Below are 27245 nucleotides of genomic sequence, written 5' to 3'. Positions count from 1 at the left end.
TTTCAGTAACATAACCCTCCCAGAAGGGAAGGTAACCATGTCCCAACACTACTGTTACTGGTTGTAGATAATATTACACATAAGAGCTTTCAAGTACAAAAAGAGACAAACTATAAAGTGCAGCTTTCTTGTGGTCATGTCATTAACATACATGTTAATAGAAATAAATCAACAGGACCTACCCTGGAGTAGTCATATCCATGCTTCTCCTTTACTCCATTTCTACAGAGTGTGTAGTTGTAAAATCGAGAATTTTTAAGTAATCCAACCCATTCTTTCCAACCAGGAGGCACATAGGAGCCATTGTATTCATTAAGGTACTTTCCAAAGAAAGCTAGGGTGAGAGAAAGCAGAAGCATAGTAAGAAGGCACAACAAAAACACCACTGTTAAATTGATTCATTCCTTTCTGTTTTTTCTTAAAATAACTTTGTTCTCTCCATTACAACAGATCTAAGATAAGAGATGAGTCTCTGTTTTTTTTGTTATTTATACCTTCATAATGCAGATATTTTGATTTACCACCTATGTACAGGAGAAACTGGATCACGATTACCATTATACTTTCTTTCTCAGTACCTGATATATTTGGAGTCAGACCACACATTCCTCCTCCCAGACTCATCTCTTCATATCCTTCATGATGCTGAGCTGCATCTATCCACCTATTAGTGCCCTGTGAAACTGCACTTACCACCAAGAGTGTGAAGTTAGAAATCATGTTTTAATATATTAACACTCTATATTTCAACATGAATGCTATGCTTTAGGTATTTTGAAAATGTATTTAGAGCACTGCTGTTTGGACCTATTTCAACAGACAATTTTCCAGATAGTAACTTGCATTCTGAGCATGAGTCTCAATTACACATAAAGATTTGTTTACCTCTCTAAAATCTTTTACTTTTGCATCTGATACCAGTTTTACCCAGCCCAAAGTCAAACATTTGCCCAATCATTAGTATAGTAATGGAGTGGGGGAAGAGAGAAAACACTTCTGTCCTTTTTTCAGAGGTATATCTAGCAAAAATTCCTTTTAATACTTTTCGACCCTGAGAGACAATCAGAGGGAAGCAGATGAGAAAGTACTCTCAGCATTGCATAGAACAACCAGCTAGCCCAAAGATCAACTATATGTTCCAGTCACATCATGGCCAAATATACTTTTAGACTGACAATGTACAGTTGAATATACTTAGTGAAATTAATGAATTTACTGCAGAAATATGAGGGTTCTGAGATAAAAATCCTGTCATTAACTATTAAATTTTGTTCCATGAGTAAGATTTTTTCATGAGATACCAGTTCTTTTTAGATATTAAAGTAACTGACCAGATTTTTCAAAAATCAGTAATTCCCAAGTACTGAAGCCACCTTCAAAACGGTCAACAAAATGGTCCCAAATCAGCACCTTTTGTGACAAGCAAAAATATGACACTACTGTAAAGATTATATGTTAGTATAATTACCTTAGTAACTGCAGGAAATCTAATGGGTTGCATAAAACATACAGTGAGTCTTCTGCATCTTAAGAGTATTTTCAAGGAGCAGCTTAAGACTACATTTTGTTATCAGATCCCTTTAGTTTCTTCATTGAGGTAGTACTTCACCAGGTAGACTAAGAGGAGAAATACAGGTGTGTATACACACACTCATTTTAGTCTACTGCACACTGATGGCCAATTTTTCTCTACCTTATCTGTGATAATGGGGGGGATAGCACAGTGTGCTATCACATGCTCAATCCCCCATTATCACAGCCAAAGACTCAACTTCCCTTGAGCTTGGTCCCTCTATTCTTCCAAGTACAGTGCCTAATGAAGTTGGTCAAGCCTTTTAAAGTGGCAAAGGTAAATAACATAAAACTGACAACCAAGGCTGAAACCAAAGAAAAAATATGGGGAAAGACGGCATCTTTTCCGTCACCTATTTTTCACTCCCAACTTGTGCAAGAAAAACCTGCACCACACTGCTCCCTCCTGCCTGCATCCAACTAGCACATTCACAAAGGTGTCAGCAGTAGCACAAGTCTCTGTAGATCCCGGCTACAAATGCCACTACCTCAGAGAGCACGCTACAGTGCAGAAAGACTGATCCCCAGAAGAATCATTTTGTGCAACAGAACAAAACACAGGAAAATTACAATGGATAGAGAAGTGGCAAAGGAGATGTGAAACCAGCAGCAGCAAAGAAAAACAGATGGAAGCTATGAAGTGGAATAGAAGAGTACAGTTTCTGCCTTCAAGATTACACAAAAGAGAAAAGAGGAGAGAAAAAACACAGGGAGACAGCCTAGGTTATGAATTGATTAAAAACTTTCTCACTCCAAGGTTGTGAGCTGAAATATATAAGCAAGCCTCAAAAAGCTTTACTCCTCATTGCCTCTTTTTCCAATCCTTGAAAAACTCCAAAAATAAACAAACAAAAAACCCGCCCAAGCCGACAAACAAACCACACCACAAGGAATTAAGTTAAACTGTACATCTGCAGGGCTAACCAGTACTACCAAATGACCTCAAAACCAAAAAATAAAAATGAACAAATTATTATTGCAAATTATTCCTAAACACCTTTCTGGGAATTGACTGTCTAGAGAAATCATACCAGCTGACTGCCCCAAAGCACAAAAGGAGCAGTCCCTTCTCTCTCATTCTTAATTTGTTTCATATATCAGTTTTATGAAAGAAGTCAAAACACTAATTCCTTTTCGTAGCACCTTTCTTGATTGTTCTGCACACTTCAGGTAATTGTAGGCCATATTCTAGGTTTGCTAGGTCTTCAGTTCAAGCATACACAGTATTTTATTTCCACCTTCTGAAAAACAAAAGTCTTGGGATTTTTGTTGGCTGTTCTTTTGTAAACAAAAAATTCCTTAAGTAAAAATACAAGGAAGCTAAACCAACACCAAGGACTTAAGCTCTGGCATTATGCACTGAAGAATGCCAGAAGTCAAGAAGAAATTAGAATTAAAATACATACATTAGCCTCTGTACTACATCTAAGGTAAGTCTTAGGAAGCTTTCAGATGGACCCAGTCTTGATCTTACCTGTCCTGTACCCTGTATTGTTGAGGTACACTGCAAAGGTGCGTATTTCATGCTGAGCCTGCCAGGATGGAGAAGAACAGTTTTCATTGTTGGTGTAAGTGTTGTGGTTGTGGACGTACTTCCCCGTCAGGATGGAGGAGCGAGATGGGCAGCACATGGGCGTTGTCACAAAGGCATTGATGAAATGAGCACCTCCGTGTTCCATGATACGTCTTGTTTTATTCATCACTTGCATAGAGCCTGAAAGATGGAAAACATTTCAGAAATATTTTCATGTCTCAGTCACAAGAGCTCAGCTGTCACATTAGAGACCAGAAGGAAGCACAAGTAGGAAGGGCACTGTTACCTCTGACTGAACCCAGATCCAGAGAGACTACAGATCCTGCCTCAGTGAAGTTCTCCCATCGTTTCAGTAAGGACTAAATACTGAAGTCCTAAGTAAAGATTTGACTCAAGCATGTTGACAAAGATCATAATGCGTCTTTCATTTCTATCTCTCTAAATTCAAGATTTACAGCCATAACTATCTGCAGCATCTCGACACCCTTTCCGGACCTGCTATTACTGTTCCAGCAGCTGAGGGTGAAAAGCACTTTATGCAGCAGCCCTGACCAAAGCATACATGCTCCATAAGTGTTATTTAATTTTTGGTTTCACAAGAAACCTGATATGCTGCTTTTTGTGCCAGCCTTATGCAAAAGGCTGAGGGTTGTAACCATGAAATCATTTCATTTGGAAGACTATTTAGTCCAAACTACTGCTCAAGAAAGGTCTGCTGGAATTGTTGTGTAGTTAAATAGTTATATTCCCTAATGTGAAATAATAGGAGGTATTGATTTCTCTAATTGTCACTGAACCAAAGACACCAAAAAGCTCCCATAATAATTTCCATAACAAGTTCACCGAGTTCTAGCTATCCGCTTCACCCATTCTGGTAACAGTCTTACTATCTACATTTACTTAGACTTGATTCTGCAGAATCAGATTTTTAGATGATTACTTGGGGCAGGTAACACTATGTTTTATATAACCAAACAACTAAGCAATGGACTTGAAAAAATTGGGTAACATGAATAGAAGTCTTTTTGACCACAATTACTGAATGCCACAGTGCTGCCAAATGGTTTTTCTGTTTATTTCAGACAAGGTTTTGGTCAAAGACTGGATCTTTACCATAGACATCCACCTAGCTAAATCTGGATCCATATCAGCACTCTTCCTAAACCCAGAAACACCAAGGATCAGAGAAGTAAGAAATTTAGTTTCCCTCCTCTATCAGTCCCTAAATGTTAAAACTGAGCTAGTTAGAGAAAATCTTCTTGATCTAGGAAAAATTTCAATTTTCTGAAGAATTTGTCATGGTACATGTCAACAGCATGACCTTGCAAAGGAGATAAAACCTGTTCATCACCAACCCTCCCTTCTTGTTATGTGCAAAGAAAGCCAATTGAAAATATGGAGAGGAAGGTATGGGCTCATGCTAGAATAGAGTTGGGGTTAACTTGCCCAAGACTGAGTTGGATTAACAGCTCAGCTTTAATCAAAGCTGATGGTTGCATCCTACAACCATCTGGTACAAACTATGTTGTTTCTGTCAATAATGGATTTAGATTTCTTCTAAGCTCTTTACGCAGGGATTTCATCATGAAATTGAAACAGTAGGTTGTTTGGTACAGAGCACATTGATATAACCAGGAGTCAAAACCTAGAGGGAAAATGGTCATAAGCCACATACAAAATCTGACTCTCTGACATCATGAAGGAAGGTTAATTGCTATGGTAGGTCATTTTACCTAAGCACTGCCATGGCATTAGCTTGAGACCATTTTGTTGGAAAGAGTATTAAAAAAAAAAAAATTTAAAAATCTCTTTGTACATTTCTCAGGTCAGAGTACATGGGATTGAAATCACTTTGGGGTTACATCACTTTGTAACAAGAACCCTGCACTGCCCCCTTAGAACTTACTAATCTTCGCATATCAAAAAGGAGTTTCTGAAGAAAGCAAGAGTTTAATTTTTTTTTTCTATAATAGCTGTGGGTTAAGCATTAGTACTTAAAGTTACTAACAGTACAGTTAACAAATATAACAGCTAATTATACATTATGTGAGCTTGAAAACTGTGGATGTTTCCTCTGTGTTGTCTTATGAGCTAGCCCAAGCATAAACAGGCAGTCTGAAAAAATGTTTTGCCATCGCGCTATTGAAATACAATTTAACAACCTCTCTAAATGACAGAGGCATTTATGCATAAATAACAGTACATGTTAAGACTCCCCTTGGGGACAGCAAGCTTCTTTAATAAAAGAAGCTGTACTGCTGTAATGACAATGCCCTATATATCAATAGTCTTTAACACAAAAACATATGATCTATTCTGCTTCTCCAGCTTGAGAACTAATACAGAGTGACAGGGCAGTGCAAGGTAAAATCCAGCATACTCTTCTATATAATCTTAAATAGGCCAGCTTTAAATATTTTAAACAGCGTTAAACCGGCCAATTAAAACTTATTTTCTTCAGTTTGCCTCCAATACAGAGACATCCATTCTCTGGCAGATTACTTATGTGTTAATCAGCAACTGGGACCTCACCACATCACCTTTTGAGCTAGAAGACCTCCTGAGGTTTCACTAGTGGATATATGACAGGAAGTCATGCCTTCAAAGTGTCAATATTTAATATAGAAAATGTTGCTACCCATCTAAAACCGCTGATAATAAACAAAAATTTAGCAGTTAAAAATGAAATTTCTATGCCATTTAAGAAAACATTCATTGGACTACTAGGAAAATGTGGAAGTTCAATCAATTTGAAATGTTAAAGTTACTCAGTGAAAAAAGCAAAGCAAACTTTAAGAAATGTCACTTGAAATGTGTGCTTTCCATAACTTTGCTTCACATATCTTCACAGTTCACCTCAGGGACAAAGCTGATATTTTGACTAATACTAATGGAGAAAATATACAAATTATTTATGAAAAAATACTGACTTCCTATTAGTTGTGTTTTGTTGAAGGAGGGAATAATTTACGTTTTATGGAGCTCCAACTGTTGAAGAACTTGTATTAAGTATAAAGTGATTTGTCTATTCTGAAGCACAACTTCAGAAGAGTTTTCCAATAAACTGAACCCCAGAATTTTAACTGTCTCCTAAAGACTTCTCTTTCTATTGTATTTGAAACTCATTAAACATCCTTTTCACATCTTCATTTCCCTTTCTTCACCCCAAGACACCCTCACATTTAACAAAGCTCTAAAGCCCCATCTCCAAATATAACCAAGAAAAAATTATTTTCCATGCTACTTTCATAGCTTTTCAGAGGAAGGTCTCAAAACATACAAATCACCTCTCACTCAGATTTCTTTAATGTGATTAAAATAGCTCCTAAATAATCAGATCTTTCTCTAACAAGACTATTAAATGAGCTGGTTTGTTAAAGCGATAGCAGTATGGTAGGCAAATCTAACTCAACTGGAGATGCTGATTCCACCACACAGGGGACATCAGCATTACACTAACTTGGATGTAGTAGGAAAAAAAGTTCTTTGTTCCTAATTAATTATTCCTTGTCACTATATTCCTCTTATTTATATTATGCTTGTCAATACAAGTCTTTTGATTAGACAGTCTAGCAAATATGTCTGTAGTTCTTGGTGTTCTCATTTGTCTTCTCCCGTTTGTATCCATTATAATCTATACACATTCTCCTTTGACGTCCTTCAGAGATTCTGCATTTGATCTACCAGTCCTTCATCAGTATTTTCCTTCTTTCAATGCAAGGCTGAGGTTTGGTTTCCAGTAAAACTCAGTGAAATGATTAACAGTAATGTGAATTAAAAAACAAAACCAAACCAAACCAAAAAAAATAAACCACACCAAAAAAATAAAAAAAAAACCCCAACACCTCCTTCCAGGAAAGGATGACATTGTCTTTCTGGTAAGCTCCACCTGCTACTGGCACATGGCTAAATCCATCTTTAAACAAATAAAGGAAAGGCTCTTCAAGTCACTTGAGATTGTGTTGTATTCCCTTTTACCTTCAAAGTAGCTACAAGAGAACAATGAAAGCTAAAACACCAATCAGTTACAGAATATTCTTAGAAATAGATGAAATATTACCCATAGCTTTCTCTGCTACGCTTTCATAGCTTCCAACTTTTCCTTAGCTTTTATTTGTAATTCGCATCTTGTTTTCATCTTGCTTAAATGCACTAACTACAATCAGCAGAAATGGCAATTTTGATTAACTTGGACAGCTCACCAGACAACAGACAAGAATAAAAATTAATTCAAACAAATATTGAGTCTCCCAAAGCTATTAGTGGCAAATGACGAATATCCAATCTCAGCTTCACCAAATGGATTTTCCTTACTTAGATCCTAATTTGCGTGGACACATGCCCATTATCCTTGAAATTGGAAAGCATCAAGTTATCAGAGAAGTGAAATATACTGCCTAAAGGACTTACACAATTGCATCACAAACACAAAGGGTAGCATAAAATAGAAGATGAAACATTTTTTAGGACCACCTTTGCAAGAAAACGTAGTTAGGTTCTTTGGGATATATGTTCTTGAAATTGCTTCATTTCTGATCCAAATAACCATTTAAAAAAAGGTGACAACAACATCATCTGATCCTGATAATTTGAATGGCATTTAATTTGATGAGATTACTTCCATAGCAGGCTTTCTTACCACCTTGATGAAGAGTGTGACATCTGTGATACTGCAGGCATACCTTAATATTGATATGAAGAAAGCATCTATACAAAGATTGCAACATTGCCGTGATTAACTTCTCAATAAGATGAGTAAGTGTATGAGAAGTACAAGTTGATTAATTTTATGTTCTACTTCTTCTGGGAGGTCCATTTTCCAAATTTTCCTATCGATACCAGAAATCGGATGCAGAAAAATTTGGTGGCAAAACTGCCCCACCAGACTATACATACAAGAGTTTTCATTTTTCAGATGACTGAGGCTTCATACACATATGAGAGTATAATTCTAATGCAAAACTATTAATGTTAACTGGTTTGTGTTAATCACTTTTCATAACTTAATACAGTGTTTGGTAAATACAAGCTTGTTCAGGTAACACAACAAAAGCCAAACTGTCAGTTAATTCATTATTCCAAATCATTAGGCAAAACATGTTTAATCTTCATCTCCTTTCTTCAACAAATAACATAGAGTTGATAACAGAGTAGATCTTTTCGTTCTGTGTCACTTTGGTCAGTAATCAACTACACATCTAAATGGACAGTATTACTATGTTAGGTAACATTTAAGTAAATAAAATTAAAATTGTATATGTGATGAATGCCTGCAATTACACAAAATAATTTGGATAATTACATGGTGCAATTATCAGTTATGAATTTAAACCTACTGTTTTGACATGCAGCTTTCCAGGTAAAGTTTGCAATTGCCAGAAGCAAAGTTTAGGTGTTTAGATGAAGACAGACAGGCATGAACTGTGTATTTCCACAGGAACAGGAACTTTAACATTTTGGGACTAACTTTTCCTGTCCCTGAATTGCAGACAGATGGAAAGGATGTTCTATATAAAGGCAGGTTTAAACCTGTTCTTCCTATCATTTTTCACACTGAAAAAAATTTCTTATTTTGAATGCAAGGATCTAGCTTCAAAAAAAAGCAATGTCATACTCATTGGCCAAAATTCTCTTTATACTGGTCTCTTACCAAGTTCTACATCCTGATCATCAGTAAGAACAAGGATGATGTTTGGGCGGATGTTTCTACGGTCTCTTTGAAATCTTCCCTTCAGACGCTGATTTAACAGGAAAGTTGAACTTCCATCCAACAGTGATAAAACAGTCATCATGAATAATCCAAGGACAATACTGTGCTGTGCCATGTTGTGCTGATTTAATGCTCTCTCTGAACAAGGCAGCTTAATGGCTTCTATTTCTTTTTCTTTGCAGGTCTCCTAAAAGGGAGAGGGAAACAAGTATTTATATTTTCACCCCTCTGCACCCATCAAGGAACAGCCAGGTTCTCTCCAAAGAAGTAAAAAGCAATGTACTTGAAATAATCTAAACTCCCAAGAAAAAAACTAACAAAACTCCCAAGGCAAACACTTATTTTTCTAGTGCCAGCTAGAAGCAGAAACTTGGAAAATTAAATTTATAAGCTGTTATCAAGGTAAGCAACAAAATTTCACTCCAAGCTCAGATCTGGCAGCAAGCTCAAGGATTTAACAGGGTTTCAAATTCTTTTGCTTTCATACATATAAATAGCAATCACCCTCCTTCCTTAGTGATCCATTTACAGATGACATTTTTGTTTACATCAAAAATGCTGATGTTGAAGAGAAAAAACCCCATGTCTATCATAATTTTTAAACAAGACTGTAGTAAAATTTACTGAGCTAACAACATATTTGCAAAGTCAGAGAACACTTAGACAGAAGATTTGTTATATACTGATTTATCTTACAAATTCCATTAAAGAGCGAAGCTATCCCGATGATGTTGGGACTATGTTATGATATTGTTTGAAGTCTGCTACAGCTTTGATGTTAGTACAAGATCCCTTTAGCATTTCTGTTGGCTTCCAAGATTACACACTTTTTAAAAATACCATTATTAATAATGAACACATTTGAGGGCTCATTACTGCTAATGTTCAGGAATGGATGCACCAAAGTGACTTGCACTGCCTATGACTGGATTGCAAAACAGAGCATATGCCCCAAAAATTGACTTGATTGCAAAACAGAGCTCATCTAACTGGTACTACTCCTGGTAATGAGGCAATGAAAAATTCTTAGCAATTCCTACAAGGAGATTACAAGAAATTAATTAGCATGCTGAAAAATCTTTGAAATCACAGCTTTGTTCAGTCACCTTCTGATATAAAGGGATTTTCTCTTGCTTTCAGAAGTCAAAAAAAAGTATTGAAAATATCAAGTACTAATTATTTCATCAGATCCAGCAATCAATGAGTTAGTTTTTTATAAATTCCCTACTTGCTCCCTGTCTTTTTCTGGACTGGCGCCAATGATATTTTGTACAAGAAGGAAAAATCAATTAAAAATTACGCAAGAGAGATCCTCTGATTTTTATAAAGCCCAGAAGTGCCAGAGCAGAAAGAACATAGCACAATGTATTTTACCCTAAGAAACATGTTGGCTATTCTACCCCTACAGAAAACAGTTTTTACACCAGTTTTACACCAGTAGATTATTTCATAGCCACATTATTACTTCCTCTCTGTCAGCAATTGCTCTTTGAAATAAATTTCTTAATCAAAGTTTTCATGCAATAGCAAAACCACTGGTCTGAAAAATTATAATCAGTTTCTATGCTCACATAAGAAATGTATATTGAATTTTCACACAAGTCAACAGATACATTGCTATACTAATATGGAATATTATACTTATTAAGGATACTTTCCAAATTTGCACACTCATAGGGTTTTGAGGAAATGAAAAATCTTCCTTCCTTACTAGTCTGTCCAGTGGGTTTCACAGGTAGGTGAAGTTACCTTTTTTCCTAGAAACTAAAAATTTATTTAGATATCCCAATACTTGTTCTAATGGGCAGGGAAAGAGCTTTCAAATTTTACAGATGCAGTTTTAGTATCTGCTGCTGCTAAGAAATATGCCAGGCTATAGCAAAAGAAACACTGAGAAGTCCAATCAATTTTCATTCCTTGTACTAAGAATTCCATCTGCAGCAGTATAACTGGGAAGAATCATGCCAGAGTCCATGTGTTGCTACTGTCTGGAGTAGACAAAAGCAGCTTGAGAAAGAAACCTGTATCTATTTCAACAGGGGAGCGTAAAAAGTAAGTTTGCTTAGCAGGTACATATTCTCGGACACAAGCTTTTAGAGGGAGGAGGTAGAGAAATGCCTTCTGCTCTTCAGAAACTACCACGTATGTACTTTTGTTAAAAAAAATAAACTGACATTATAGATGTTTTCATTACACACAAACATTTTTCTGAAGGTCTGGAAGTTCATGTGGGTTTTCTTCAGTCTATACTAGCCGAGAGTTTCTCAAAATAAAAGCATTTGCTAACTTTTCTTGCAGCATTTGAAAAGCTGCCCATTCTTGCTGTATCTGGTCAGAACTACCTTCACTACAGTGTTGCGCATTTAGCAGTCTTTCCTACATTTTTCTCATCTTTAAAACAAACACATGGAAGTAACCTCCTGACCTCATTGCCTCTCTCCCCTCAACCAGTCATTTCCTCATACTTTATTGCCCCTCAAACACTCCATTCATAACTAAAAATAGAAGTTGTCCCCATCTCAGAGAGCAGCTTAGCTATCTATTAAATACTTAAGACATTTGGGGATACACATAAACTGCTCTCCCACAGCTATTTTATCCACACTTGTATATTTGTGGTTAAAAGAATTAGCGATCTCTGAAAAGATACTGTGAGTGGAAGAGAGAATTTCATGTCAGATACAACAGACATCTTCCACCAAACCTGTTATCTCACTCCCCCACAATGAGTACTTTTCAACTATTGTGATCCCATTGTTATCAAAGTAAGAACTCCTGGGAATCAACTCAAAGTATGTAATTATGTGCAAAAGTCATACCAATAAATAGGTAAGAAAATCAAAGCAATTTTAGAAAATAACCTATTTCTTAAAGTATGTTTTCACAAGACATACCTGCCACAACTAACAGCATATATTCAGTACAATCCAAAAGCTAGCTTTAAGAAGTTATCAGAATAGCAACACAAGAGTGTCCCTCAAGAATTGCCAGTGGCCAAATACAGATTGGTTTTTTTAACCCCTAGTTTTTGGTGAACTTCTAGGAGGAAACACAACAAAGTTTCTATTAGCAGTTCTTTTCCCATTTCTGTCAACAAGGTTAATCTGCAACTTACAGATAAAGCCAGAACAGTTCCACAGCAGTGCCCCAATCTTTTAATATAGCACATTTAATATAGCACCCTCTCCAAAATGCAATTTTGATCTGAGTGGTACAGATGGTCCACTGCTCTCTGTGCCTCTGCAGACCATCCTCCAGTATTAAAGACACTTAATCTGTAGTGGTTCTCATGAGAATTAGGTATGCCTCTTATTTTCTTCCAGATTACACATACAACTTGAAAAATCTCACTCATGTTTTATATTTAGGAAAGTGCTATCAGAAATTTATGAAATCTTCAGATGGGGCATCTAGCTGAGCGTTCTTAATCCTATCAAACTTCTTAAAAGGCTGCTTTTGAAAAAGTCTGGTCCTTTTATTTTCTCCTTTAGTGTAACACAAAATGTTACACTATCTCACATTATAAATGTTGAAGAGATAAAGCCAGACATCCACACTCCATTTATAAAAAGTCAGCAAAGGGCTGTTTCCAGGTAGCATTTACACCAAAGAAAGAGTTCTTTATAACACTGCCCTCAGTAATCAATGTCAGTTCTATAGCAGCAGTATGCATAGGGATGACTGATGTCAGTTCTATCCCAGACGGTATTTTTAACATGCTATTGATTAATATTGCTTGGCACAGATGTAAGAGGCCCCGTGTGTGCAAAATTAGTAACTGACATTAGTTTGCATAGACTGGTGGTCCCAACCCACCCTAAGCAAGTCCTAGCACAACTGTCCACTGCATAAGCTCTGTGCAACTTCACTTAACCTAGGTAAATTCAGTTGTTACAACATAACCAAGAATAACATCTGACTCTTCCTGTAACTCTGTATCAAATATATGTCTGCTTCCACTCTACTTCTAGAAATTACTGCATTAACTGGTTTTGGGTTTTATTTGTTTTGGCTTGTTTTCCTTTTAAATAAGTATACTACAAAACACTAAATACAGAATTGGTATGACAAGTTCAACTTGCCCAGCAACCACCACAGAACAGGGTAACCGTACGTGAGCCACACGGTGGAAGTGCACATTAAGGGAAAACCGGCTAGAGAGAAGCAACACACACCTGCTCTCAGTGTGGCTGGAGCCAATACCAGGTGGATTACTTAAGCAGACCTAGGTGTGTCATTAGTCCAACGTTTAAATTCATTGAAATACATGGTGCTGGAGCCATTCCCTAGCAACCAACCCAATCAAATCCACTCTGCCAGTTAAATTGATTCAGCTGTGCTGCTGTTCTTTTAACTGGAGTCACTCCTTTGCATAGCGCTTTGGTTATGCTAGGTCTTCTCTCACTAAAGCTGTCAGCCATCACTTCAAACCACTATATTGTGTTTGTAAGAGATAAACACATTTTCATATGTGGATTGGGAATAATCTTGTTTGCAATCTATCAAGGTTCCCAGGGGAAGACTGGTATCAACATTACCACTGTAACCTAACAACATGCTGTGTTTGCTCATAGTTTTCTACTTTCTAATTTTTTTTCCCCCAGGCAGTCAAAAATTTATGAAAATACAAAAATCAAATCCCCAGTGCTAAATGTGACTCTTGAAGATTACAGTTGTGCTGATTTACAGTCACTAAATTACTATTCAGACACATTCTTCTGACTTGCTTGCCTTATGCTGGTGAACACCAGACAAAAACGAAATATTTATCACAGAGAAGCTTGGTCACATATACAAAATCTCATTCATATTTTGTAACTTTATTTTAAATACAACAGAATTGTAAATCAGTTATAAATTTCCCTAGGACTTGATATTTTAAGAAATGTTCTAAGCACCTCAATCCACTTTCTTTCTGCCCACTGCTTGAATATTACTGTTAGAGTTTCCTAGTGACAAACAGAGAATTAATCAGTCCTCTGATAGGTTAAATTGCTATTTGGATCCCTCAAATACCGAAGAATAAGCACATTTTTCTGTACCATATGCAACACCCAACAACTTGAAAGAAACAAAGAATAATTTTGCTATTTTACCTATTATCGTCACACATTTATATATAATAGATGCAGTCTTTGACTTTAATGATAATTATATTAACTTGTATTAAGTACAGTAAAAACCACAGACATACACTTCTGAAAATACGGTAAGGAAATGAGTGCAAGTGCTTCAAGAGAGAAAAAATAGGCAAAACCAGATACCATTACACAAATTCATCCTATCAAATAAACACAGTTTTTGTAGCTGTACGCGGGGCGGGGGGGCAATCTCCCTGTCTCCCTGTGTTTATACAGCTGCAAACACACAGAGGCGTTCAGATACACACACTGCCCGGATCGGTCCGGTGATGTGCCATACGTGAAGCCGAACGCTATGGCATCCAATTGTCTTTTGGGAACTGTTTTCCTCACAGCCCCGGCGCTGCTCACTCAGCCCGCACTCTCGGACCCCCCAGCGGTCGCCCGGGCCCTCTCCCCTTCGCGAGGGGGTGGCACGACCCCCCCAGCCGGTCCGCAGCCCCCGGCGGCAGCCGGCGAGCGCCGGCCGGCCGGGCCGGCAGGGCCGCAGCAGGGCGGGGAGCTCCGCGGAGCTTCCAGCACGGCTGGCCAAGGCCGGTGCGACCACATCGACTCCAGTCCCCGCCCGGCCGCCGAGCCCCCTCGCTCAACTTCCAGCCCCAGCCGGTCCCTACACAGCTACCTTAGACCCGCCGCCCAGCTTCCCCGCGATGGCAGCCTGGCTCTGTGGCCAGCAGCCGCAGAAGCGGCACGGCCGCCCCGCCGTCCCTAGCTCGCGGGGCGGGGCGGGGGCTCCGGACCTGCCCTCTAGCACTCCCCACTTACCCGCGGAGCCGGCGCTCAGCCGTGCCAGGCCAGGGCCGGTGCAGCCACCGCCCGCCCGCGGAGCCCGGGGCCCGGCGGCGCGGGGAAGCGCATCCTCCGGCCGCGGTGCCGGGCAGCAGCCGAATCCCGTTTCCCGAAGAAGCGTTTAGAGGAAACGCTCGGGCGGGTGCTGCCCCCACCTCTTCTTCTTCCTCTCCCTTCTTCTCCTCTTCCCGTTTAAAAAGTTCATTTACCTCGAGGATCCTCCTCCCGAGTTTGCGCAATGCCCAGCTGCGCGCAGAGAGGAAACCTGTCCCACCAGCCCCGGGCTTGTTCAAAGTCCAGCGACAGCACAGCGGCGAAGACGATGGCGCAGCCCCGCACCCCGGCGCGCACGGGGAAGCCGAGAAGGTCCCAGAGCCAGCCCCGCACCAAACAGAAGGACGCTGACCTCCCACCTGGTGCACAGAGCCTTTCTAAGCGAAGGGGATAGTCCGTGGCAGGCGGAGGAAGGGGAATCTAATTGCCCCTCATAGTCTGTGCTCTTCTTGTCCCCTATCGCTAGGGCTTGCCGAGTGCTGCCAGCCCCAAGCAACAGCCACCCCTCACCCCCAGCGCTGTGGGGCGGGAGGACGGAGGTGGCAGACTCCAAAGGGGCTGAAGGCCTGAGTCTGGCCCGGACCCTGCCACGAGACACCTGTGAGGGTGAGCCTAAAGACTTCTAAAAGGTCGTGCTAAGACAGACGTCGTTCCACTGGTGCAGATGAAATTAAAGGGCCTAATACTCATTAGTAATTAAGCTTAACAGAGCTCTTCGAGGTAGGGACCATGCTCACAGAAGATGCTGTCAACACTACTTGCAACCAGTTACATTTTACTCCTGGAACTTGTTTGGCTAACTATCTAAATTCATAAGTTATTCACTGGACACTTTAAAGGCCTCTTTTAAAAAGTATCTTTAAAAAAGTATCTTTTAAAGATACTAGCAGATTAACGTGTTAAAAAAACCGAAAACAAAACAAAAAAACAACAACAACAAAAAACAACACCAAACATAAGAATGAAACGTTTTCTTCTGGCATTCCCATGCTGATAGTGTCAGACATTCAGCACGGGTTATGCCAGAATTTCCTGACACTTCTTATTACATTTAATATTCTGTTCAATCTATAATGTACTAGGACTTTTGCTTTAAAACAATCATTGCCCCAGTGACCTCTTCTGGAATTTGATGGAGAAGGCTCACATTCTTGAACAATTTTTTACTATTGGCTCTGTTCTTGGCTACACATAGACAGATCCTAAATAAATATCTTGGTGTGTTTAAATGTCTTGCTATATGATACTGTGCAGTGAAATGGCACACACTTCCTCCAAACACAAGGATGTCACTGCTAAGGTGCCAAGTGTGCTCCTGTATGGACAGGAATGAGCAATACAGGTGAAACACTGTATGTCAATACTACAGTGTTCACACTAGGGGCTGCAACAGCAGAACTGTATTGGAATAAACAAACCACTCCCTAAGAGGGAGTTACACTAATCAGACTCACATGGTGTGCTAAAACAGGACCTACATCTCACTAACATTGTGATAGAATTCTTTTACTGCTTTCTGAGATAACATTCGACATTTAGCTAGCAACTTTCAACTCAAAATGAAACAATCCACAGACAATTTTACAACACACTTGTGAGCGAGGATGTTCTGATTCTGCACATTTTAGACATGAATTAGTGTCTAAACCCAAACAGCCTTTCAGGCCAGGAACAGAACGAGGAACCCAGCATTCCTCTGCCCTAACCACAGGCCAACAGTTTGCCACCTGCAACATGCAACCTCTATAAACTACCTCTAAAGGGACTGCAAGCAGTAACTACAAAGCCAAAGAAAATACTAAGTTCGCTATACAGTGGTTCACATTGAAGAAGAAAATGGACTATCTCCCTGTTTCTAGAGGACTGCAAATGGGATTTTCCATTTTAAGAAACACATGACCTAATATAAAGCTACAATTTCATTAATATAAACTACAAGCATCAAAAGACACTAAGACTAGTGTTAGTGGAATTAGTCTAGGAATCTAAATTTGATTTAATGTCACTAGAAAATCTGTCACAATAGATTGTTCATTTCAAGAAAAGAGTACATTCCCCTCACAGGGAGTGCATGTAGTTTCCATTAATGTTAATGGGAGTTATGCAAGTGCATTAAGAGGATAATGCAACCCCTGCTCTGAGACAATCCTGCAAAGTGGAAGGTGCTTCCACTTCAAGAGAACGGCATTTTCATCTCATGCATTTCAAAAGAACTTGTTCTGGCACAGTTACAAAACAGGATGGGTAACAACTGTAATGCATCCAAACTTAAAGTGGTTTAGTGATTTCAGCTTGTTTTCCTATTGCCAGAAAGTCACGGGATTCAGATGTATTTAAAATACTGTGGTTTATTTGAAGTCTAAAGCAATAAAATAATGTGAAATTACAGGTAAAACAAGAAGGTCAAAAAACTGACTCATGCAATGATGAAGAAACCTTTCAGGTATCTCCTTTTTAAATAAAGGAAGTAATTTTACACACTACCTGGAAAAGGATTCCATTGGTATATATGGATCATCGTAGCTGATCAGAGTTCAAAAGATAAAATTAAAAAGCAAGTTCATTCCTTTTCACTGCCACACCACAGCTTTTACACTAAATAAACTTCTGATTTCTCTCACAGCATGCCATTGAACAGTTTGAATTTATTTTACTGTACCTCAAATAACAAATGTTGCCTATTATCTGAATATTTATATATTCTAAGCTGGGCTTCAAATGGACAATAGCAAGAAATATTAGGAGAGAAAGTTACCCAACTGCCTACATTTCACACACACAGAAAGTAATTTTCTTGTTCTCTTGCCTCAGTAGCACAAGTGAGGCAAAGCTTATGGTGGGATCGGTACCTGTTATTAGATGAACTGCTACAGATGGGAACGAACAGAACAGCCTCAGGCATATCAAGCACTTTAGATCTGAAACAGAAGCAGCTATCTTCAAAGTTAAGCTGCTCTAAATTTAACTAATGTGTTAATCAAGCCATGTGAAAGCAAAGGACTTCAGATCTCCAATATAGGAAGCCTTGCTAACAAAGTAAAAGGAGACAGATTGTTAAAATAAGGTAGTAACTCATCTGCTGAAAAACACAGACTTGTTACGGGGGTGGGAGAAATGAGAACTGAGGTTAAGTAAATTACAACACATCTTTAAAACCTATGTCTAATAAGTCTATCATTTTTCCCTTTTATCAGAGTCATGAATTTCAATATTAAGGCTTATCTTTTGAAGGGGTTTTGTGGATTTCCCTTGAGGGTCAGGACTGATTCATCAGAGATAGAGTAGTTACTTTATGAGAAATGTTCATCTACCAGTCACTGGTATCTCTGTCACTGATCATCTGCAAGGACCTTGAGGATTTCTCGATTCCCTTTGTGTAAGGTCATTTGGTGCATTTGGGGATGCAGGCTACTTCCTCTAGGGACCACAGACATGTCTCAGCAAGTACATATGTCCTAACACTAGTACATAGTCCTAACACTAAGTGTTATAGCAGCTTCATTACTGGTAGCATGCAGTCATTTGAAAGATAGAATGCATATCTTGTGCATTCTTAAAATAGAAACTTGAAATTTTGAAAAAGTTGGTTTTTAATGACAAATCAGTTTCATCTTTTTTCTACCAGGTATCTGGTAGGAAAAAAAAGTACCATTTTTTTTCTACTGACTTCAGCGGTAATTCCTGAGAATTCTTTCAGAGTCCCAAAGTACATTCACTACTTCCCATGCCAAACAGGGGTGTTTGACATGACATCTGAGTATATTTCCACAGAGATTATTTTTCACAGACAGGTTAAGCCTCACAGACTAGAGCTGCAGCTCTCAGGACACTTGAAAAATTCAATATGCCCAACTTAGAAGTCCATATCTAAGTGCCCAGAGCCTTCTGACTTAGCTCCATGCTTTGTCATCTTCTGTGCTGCTGCAGTGAGGCACAGAGATGATTTACTAAATGGTATGGCAAACAAGAGTTCTCTAGTCCCTTTTCACCTGAGAAGAAAAAGTGGAAGCTCATACAAAAAGCCAATACTCACTAAAATGAAAAAAAGTTAAAAGACAAAATGATTGAGAAGAGCTCAGCAGGGAATATATTCCACTGCTGGAGGCAGAAAATTTGATGGCTTGAGCTGCAGCCTAGGTCACAGTCCCAAAATCTTACATTGAGAGTATCACTACTGTTAGTTCATTGATTGAGAAAAGGTCAACCCATAAATGTGTCTGCCAGAGTATATTTTTTCTGGCTGCACCCCAAACTGGCAGAAATACAGGAATTATTTAGATGAATCAAATGAATATAAGCTGTCTGTATAGACAATAAATAACAATAAATCCCTGTGTATAGATTCTTTCCCTTTAAACAGCTCCAAAAAGCAATAAAAGTCAGGAGAGAAGAGAGAAGCAGGCCTAGAATGAAAACCAACAAGAAACAATGGACTGCATGGAATAAAATTTAATACAGTGCAGTTCCCATCCAAATGGGCCTCAGAGTTTGATGATGCAACCCAACTGATCATATCAAACATAATGAACTGCCCAGAAACATGAATACCACTCTACTACTCAGCATAATTGGCAACTAAATCCATCACAGCCTCTGTTTGTGCCATCTTACTTCTCTTTACTGGTAGAAAACTCTTTTTGAAAGTGCTTTTGCTCTTTCAGAAAGCTTTTTATTTATTGCACCATAGTTCAATCAAGAATGTTAAATAAAAAAGGGTGGATTAATTACTTGAAATAATTGGAAAACACCTCAGGATACTGTTTCTGCTCTTCCAGGGAAAAAAGGTTAAAATTAAAATAGCTGATTGTAATGCAATTGAAAGATCAGTAACAGATCCCATGGCAAACTAACAATATGTGTAATAAACGAAAGGAGGTTGCTGCAAGAATGCTGAGATGTCACCGAGCAATGGATCTAGGGTCTAAGATGGCTGCAGCTTCCTGACCTCACTGTGAAAGTGAATTAAGTATGAGAATCACTAGATGAAAGTTTCACAAAAAAGACAAATCCTCCACAACAGATTTGTGTAAGATGAGTGGACTACATATATCTAGGAAAGACATGCATATGTATAAGTAGATCCAAGGGGATAAGGAGAATACAGGACACGAATAGATCAGAGTAGGATTTTTTTCTGAAGAGGTAATGGGTTATGTGAAATGTAAGGCACAACGAGATTTCAAAGTTAAAAGGATTTTTTTTTTTTAATGGGGAAGAAATGAGGAAGCACACAAGAGACATCATGGTGAGAATAAAACCCAGAACAGTGATAACACATCCATTAAAAGCCACAGGATGAATTTAGGCATCTAGAATATAATTGTGCAAGATGTCGGTACTGAAAACCAATATAATTATGAGCGCCTGAACTCAGAATAGTTGAAGTAACCCAAGACTTCTCATGCTGAAGACTGAACCAGTCCTAACACTAAGCTTTAGTTTATTCAAAGATAGAAAGAAAAAAATCCAAAGACTTTACCACTGCTCTGTTTTTCTTACTGAATGAAGAGCCTTTGCAAGCCTTTGGTTTACCAAAACAGGTTTCATTACAGAAAGAAGAAGCCATAGCCCCACAGCGATGGAGATGTTGCTCTGTGCTGTAACGCAGTCCTTCAGGACTCCCTGCTATTTTATCTGCCCCAGGAAGAGATTTCTATGCTTCTCTGAGCTTGCTCCCACCCACACACCTTTAGAAATGCAGGCATATTTTGCTGTGCAGAAACACCTTTATGATACCTTAGATATTACCATTTTCCAGGATGCAAATTCAGAAATCTTAAAATATAGAATTTCAACTGAAATCCATAGCACTGCTTCCTGCAGAAGTTGGACTGGACTGGAAGGTTTTCTTCTCTGACACGGACAACTTAATCTCAGCTAACAAATCTTTTTCAGTTATGTAATACTGACTGCTCTCCATTTCTGTTTATTTTCATCTTTGGTAAGCAAGGTCAGGAAATAAGTCCTGTCTCTAGCTAGTCGTCCCTGTCGTCAATAACCAAACTCTAGGCATTGCTGAGCATATATCATTATATTTTTTTCCATTATCCCATAAGAGCTCTCGCTTTTATGTACTTGGCATGTTTCTCTTTTCACTCCTTTAGCAACATTCCTTTATCCCCTGCTTTAGTAAGTGTAATTACCATCTTACAAAACCACATGAACACTTATATCTTTGTACACACATTCAAAGTAATCAACAATACTGGCTATTTTTTTTCCTTTGCCAACAGTCTTCACAACTTTAAACTGTACAAGAAGCAAACAATTTTAACTACAAAGTTTACATACCTGTTTCTTTATGCAGCATGTATTTTATACTCAGAATAACTGGGCCACAAGAAACAATGATGAAAGCAGCAAGATATTTTTCACTGCATTCTAAAATGGCTGCAGCAGATGCCTTTTTTTAGTCCTTGGAAGATTGATGATTCCATTATTTGTAGTATTCAGCAATAAATCTCTGAGTTTAGCCTAAAGTGAGTACTTTTCCCTACTTTGCATCTTCCATTACACTGTTATTAATCATGTTTAATCATTCATTTACCCCTCACCGCCACTGCATTTTGGGAGGGCTGGCACATTATTGATTTTTGACTTTTACCCTTTAGAAGCTGGGTAAAGGGCTTTGCAGTTGCTTAATCACAAGTGACATGATGAGGGCAGGGAAGCTGCAGACCTCAGCGAAACAGCAACTAATCAACATGCCAAGTTATGATAAAATTAAATTAAGAGTCAACAAAGAAAGCAAAATGTAATAAACAAAAATTATAGCAGATAACCTAATCAGAACACAGAGTACAAAGCACTCCGTTGCCTTGCAAAACACATTGCTAGGAAAGAGGAGACCAAGATTAAGAAGGAAGTTAAACTACAAATTCCCACAAAAAGAAAAATGCAAAGCCACGTTCTGTTACAGAAGTATCAGTTTTTTGGCTCAATTTGATTTGGCTCAATTTGATTGACTCAAGTTCTCAGTTGTTTATCAAGCTTTTTTCTCAGAGGAAGCATCACTTCAGCACCCAACTGGCAACTGTAACAAGAACAATACACAATGTAATATTTTGATAGCTGGCTTCTTCTCTGCTTACTAAAAAAAAAAAAAAGGTATTTTTAAGAAAGTCAAAGAACTCCCATTTGTATCTTTGAAAAGAGTGCATACAAACCCTTAATCTCATTTACAATATCTAGTAAATTATGCAATAAACAATAGATGTAAGTACATTATCAACTCTCTAAGAACAGCAATAATGTTGGCTTCATATTTTAGAAGAAAGGCCCAAAGGGAAAAAAAAGCGTGTAAGAGATGGGTAAAATTGTCAGGTTCTTGTACAACCCAGTTGGAGAGGAGCAACTAGAAGTGGGATAATTTGTGGACTTCCAAATAAAAGAGCTCCAGTTCCTATTGGTCTTTCCTGAACTTCTCAACTTTGGGTTTTTTTGACCCTTGACATCATGTTTTGGTCTGTTTGTCCTAAGTCATGCCACCCCAATTCTAGTAAGCTCAGTCTAGAATATGAGAACCAGAGGAAATCAAAAGAATTTACCAAGCAATATGTTTCATTAACGTGCTTATTTTTTCTGTGTTTCACATTATTAAAATGTGTAACACCCTGGCAAAAGACATTCTCAAGACCAAACTACATGGACCAGTACAACTCTCATCAGAAATTTGTCATGCGCCCTGCATCTAAAGCACTTAATTGTTAGTAACTGTTTACACTATGGCTACTATGCATTAGTATTTCAAGTCACACGCCAGTGACCTCTCTAGGATCTCTGCTGCTGATTATAATAATATATGTTGTCAAAGGTCACTGCACACATTCCAGTATGAGTTATTTTGCAAGTTAAATGGGAATATGCAAGGTGTGTCATCCACAGCATGACTTTAATCTGTCACAAAGAACACAGGGAAAGTAGTTCTGATATGAAAGGTGACAGTACTGCAGGGGAGGTGCTGTTCCCTGGCTACGTTAACTAAATGAAGATTATTAATAAACTGTTTATGAACATGAAGTTGACCTCTTAGAATGTGATAAATGACATAAGAAGCTCAAGAAAGTAAAATCAATAATGATGCATCTTTAAACACAGTACACATGTGCAAAGAGCATGGGGTAACTCCCCTGACCAGATTTTCATCTGTCTGGCAAAAGATACTGCCAAGAAGAAAGGGTCCTTTGGAAAAAAATTGAAATTGAATATTTCAAGACTGTACCATATACACAAATTACTAGTAAATTTTCAAAGCCTTGTCATGTTATACCTACAAGTTCTCCAAATTCCAGTTTTTCACAATCTGCTACATTTTCATGTAACTATGACACGAGAAAATAAAATTGCAATGCTTTTACTCAAACAGTATGATTTGCAAGCTCTTATATCAAAAAGGAAAGTAAAAATATAAAGCGAAAGGGAGAATATTAAAATTTAGGAAATGCTATTGTTCATACACTATAATTCATGTATAACCCACTCACTTCAATTGTACAATTAAAAATATTTTCATAAATGCTTCAGCATAGAGAATGCAATAACAAAATACAAGGATTGCATGTCTGGGGTTGTTCAGTGTCTTGATGGATCTGAAGAAATATTGGTGGAAAGGCCTTCTGAACTCTGCTTTGCTGAGTTCACTCTTAAGGACAGCATATGCAAAAACTAACTGGTCAAAAAGCAGAAAGAAGAGAAAATGAAGTTACAAAAAAAAAGAAGGGGGGGGCTGTTTTGTCGGGTTGTTTTTTCCCTCCCCTGAAAGCTGCTAGGCGTGCAAATGAAACCAAGGATCATATAACCAACACTGATTTTAGTTTTTGTGCTTGAGTAAGATTGTTAAATCAGAAAGACCAGTCCCACAACATCCTGAGACAAGCTGAGTCCCTACTCCACATGAGAACAGTTCTTAACACAGACACAAAAGAAAATGAATTTTTTCTTCCTAAAGGCTTTTTTTCCTTTTCCTAGGAAACAATTGTATAGTCTTTTGTCAAAATTCAACAATGTCAATCTGTCAGAAAAAGCTCAAAGAGACACTAACACATTCCAAAGTTCTTACAAAATAAGGGACAGCAAGCAAGGAATTACAGGAGGTAATCCTTGTTTCTTCTGTAGTAAGACTATGTGCTCCATATCCTGTGGTCTGTTATCAAGAGAATTGCAAGACGGTACCCTATAATTGCTACCATTGAATTGTGGTTTCAAATAACATGAAATGAAACCTATCTTTCATAGTATGAAGATCTTAGCTGGTATCTCTTTCTTCCTTAGTCTTATCATTATTTACAGCAATTCTGAGCAGACGGAAACATGGTGCGCTTCATATCTGCAATACTCAACCCTTCTGACAGGCATCACGAAAGTTTAGCATCGCCTTTCAACCTTACTTCAAGCCAGCTATTTCATGAGATCTTTTACTTTGTCTGGACACTTAGAATAGCTCGCAGTCACTGCGACCAGCTCCAGTGCAGGAGTTTTGGTGATATGGCAGGGAAGTAACTGGCTCCCCAGCTATAAGCAGCTTTATGAAAAGGTTACTGCTCACCAAATACTGACTGAAGACAAATTTATCTATAATTTTTCCCTACTCTGCCCCCACCCCAGTCAAAAAAAGAATATCAGTAATGTAAATGTTTCTTACAGCACATTTGTGACCTTTATATTTAATTTTTAAAATACAAGTCTCTTCATCCAAATAATCCTACCAATTCATGTTATGCACAATTTTCAGTTCCCTACTAACAAAAAAAAAAAAAAAAACAGCCTCAGAAGGAGACAACAACTACTTTTATGATACTATGTGTCAAAGTAGTGCCAAAGTCAGATGTTGTGGAATATAACTACACTGAAAAAACAACGCAATTATCTCCCTGTTATATTTCATAATTTGAGTACATTAGAGCAAAATGCTCAGTGCTCACACCAATCAGAAACAGTAAATTCCAGTAAAACCAGTTGAATTTGGACTACTATTTTGTATAAAATGTTAGCGCTTAAGTAATGAAGCATTTGACTGCTCGGGTTTCATGCAGTTGATTTTATTTTACATTGCATTGCAGGAAATCTGAGCCAAAGAAGCAGGGTAGAACAAAGCAGAGTTTGTGGGCACATATTTCCATTTTTTGACATCAAATGGTGTTTGAATATAGAAGCCAAACTTATTTGCCTATATGACTTGAAATGAATATTCGCCATTCCGGTTCAATTCTAATGATCAACATGATTACAGCTCCAGGCAATGAGTTGGCCACACAGCCTAACAGTCTGAAAAGAGCAGCAGCAAAATTAATGGAAGACAGGAACAGAATAATGGAAGTTTGTTAGTTACTTAGACCCCAGAGATCTTGAATTCCACAAATTCTCGTTGACATCATGCACTGAATCACAGAAACATGCCACGAGAACAAAACCAATAATAAAGCACACTGCATCATAAGATAGCCACTCTGACTACCAAACAGTTAATTCAAACCAATACAGTTTTGAGGATGTGACAGCAAAGTATCTAAAGCTAAAACAATAAAGTGCTGAATATAACAAAGCCATTTCAGAGTGATAGTGTTGAATCATTAAACTTGGAACAGGCAAACTCTTTTACTACACTGAACACAGAGGTAAAGCTGGCCTTGCTCTTGCTGTCTCTGAGGTTACATGATAGATTTTAACCATTGCTCAATGGCTAAACAGACACGAGTCATAGCATATCTGCTTCTTGGTATCCAGAAGGATACTAACTGGTCAAAAATATTCACTCAGGCAAAAAGGTACCTGTCTAATATAGGCAAACAGGGAGCCCCCTTTAACTTGCTAACAGAGCAAATAGTGCATGGGTGGCTTAGAGAAGATGTAGCTATACACTTGTATTCCTCTTGCAGTGGCTATACATACGAGCTTTTCTTAAGTCCAGTTGCTGCTGATGCAGACTCTGGCATAGAAATTGGAAACAGAAAACAGGAAGCTAATTTTGGCAACAGGAGGCTTTCCTGAAAGGATAGTAACTGAACTCTGATACTACTCAGATTCTCTGAATCAACAGAGGCCATGCAATTCGACATCTGTTCAGCAAAGCTGAACATTCAGTGTTTAAACTTTAGAGTAGACAGTGAGATGAATTAGAAGTCTGAATTCTTAGCAAGTAGAAGAAGAAACTATTGGCAAGTTTTTAAAAGCCAAAAATTCCCAAGGTTCCCTTAGGTGAAGAAAATTTGAGATGTTTCCTTTGGAGTTTTAACTCTCCACTCAGCAGACATATATTGTCCCAATAGTTGTCAATAAAGAAGTAAACTACTGTCCTAACACCTCCAGTATCTGAAGCCTACTTTACTTTGCAAATCAATTATTAAAACAGTTCTCTCAAGAAAACCAGATACTTTCCCCATTTTTCCCCCATTTACAGCACCATAAGTGAACTATTTTACAAAACAAGCATTATTCCAATAAAGCAAATTAGCTGAGGTAGGTAAATCACAAACTCATTGACAGTAAGTTTTATGAAAAATTAAGTAGCTGACATACAGCAACAATACCGTGAGCCTCTTCACTGCTGTATTTCTCAGCATGACACAGGCACAACTTTGTTTCTGAGGTATAGAGACTCCTAATTAAATCTTCATACTTCAGTGTACCAGGATTTAATCTTCTTTATATAAGCTCAGATTATTATATTTAATGCTGAAAAATGTTAATTTTCTTCCCAAATTCACCAAATTACAGATGGAATTTCCTTACAATTCTTTCTTTTTTCCAATTTCTTTAAAATAAAGTGCAACACATTCTTTTGGTTGAAATTAATTGCACTACTATTCCAGTCCCCAGAGTAGGCATCTGAACAGCACCATTCTTAAAAAAAATTCCATTTTAGCATATGGTTAGTATGTTGGACTGATCTTAATCCACAGTCATAAAATTCCACGTAATTGCCTGTGTCTTAATGGCCTAAGGCTTTGAATACAATCACTGGTCTTTGAACCCTGCCTGTCACTTTTAGTGCTTGAGTATTGGCATTGTATCTCTTTTAGGTTCTTTTCAGCCCTTTAATGACTATGCCAATTAATAATGCATCATTCTCTCTCCTCTAGGTAATTTTAATTGCTGTAATTTATGTCCCTAGACAATTCTTGCACTACAGATGGAATCTGTACTACTGTAGCGAGTTAGAAGATCAGAAGCAGATCAACACAATTTCACGTTTATAGACATCATCTATAATTGACATAAATTACTGTTCAAGGAAACAAATCATGATATTACAGGTAATAAACAGACAATTTTTATGTTCTGTTCATAAGTAAGGCTTTGACAACTAATTGTTGCTTCATAGTGCTTTATGAATACACTCAGATGCCTTGAAAGGGAAAAATCTACCTAAAATTAGCAAATATAGAGGTTACACACTTCTTCAATAAGGCCTATACCTTTACATAGGTATTCTCAGAAATACATGAAC

General features: G+C 38.0%; 1 protein-coding gene across 8 annotated transcripts in view; it reads right to left on the bottom strand.

Annotated features, from left to right (window-relative positions):
- The window catches only part of SULF2 (sulfatase 2), a 78350-nt gene that overhangs the window by 37801 nt on the left and 13304 nt on the right, over positions 1 to 27245 (bottom strand). For 3 of the 8 annotated variants that reach the window (XM_064391509.1, XM_064391504.1, XM_064391505.1), the window contains exons 2-5: positions 8757 to 9003; positions 3047 to 3286; positions 579 to 683; positions 183 to 334 (exon numbers count right to left, since the gene is read on the bottom strand). In XM_064391509.1, coding sequence (XP_064247579.1) covers positions 183 to 334; positions 579 to 683; positions 3047 to 3286; positions 8757 to 8931 — 672 coding nt within the window. In that variant the 5' untranslated portion in view covers positions 8932 to 9003. Of the gene's footprint in view, positions 1 to 182; positions 335 to 578; positions 684 to 3046; positions 3287 to 8756; positions 9004 to 14579; positions 14682 to 14722; positions 14930 to 21091; positions 21244 to 27245 lie in introns of those variants that run through there. The other 5 variants (XM_064391507.1, XM_064391508.1, XM_064391512.1 and 2 more) reach the window with 4 other exon arrangements.

The sequence above is a fragment of the Passer domesticus genome, chromosome 16 (genome assembly GCF_036417665.1).
Source record: "Passer domesticus isolate bPasDom1 chromosome 16, bPasDom1.hap1, whole genome shotgun sequence".
NCBI classification, from domain to species: domain Eukaryota; kingdom Metazoa; phylum Chordata; class Aves; order Passeriformes; family Passeridae; genus Passer; species Passer domesticus.
Note: the sequence above shows the minus strand (reverse complement) of the source record. Positions and strands in the feature narration are given on the sequence as shown.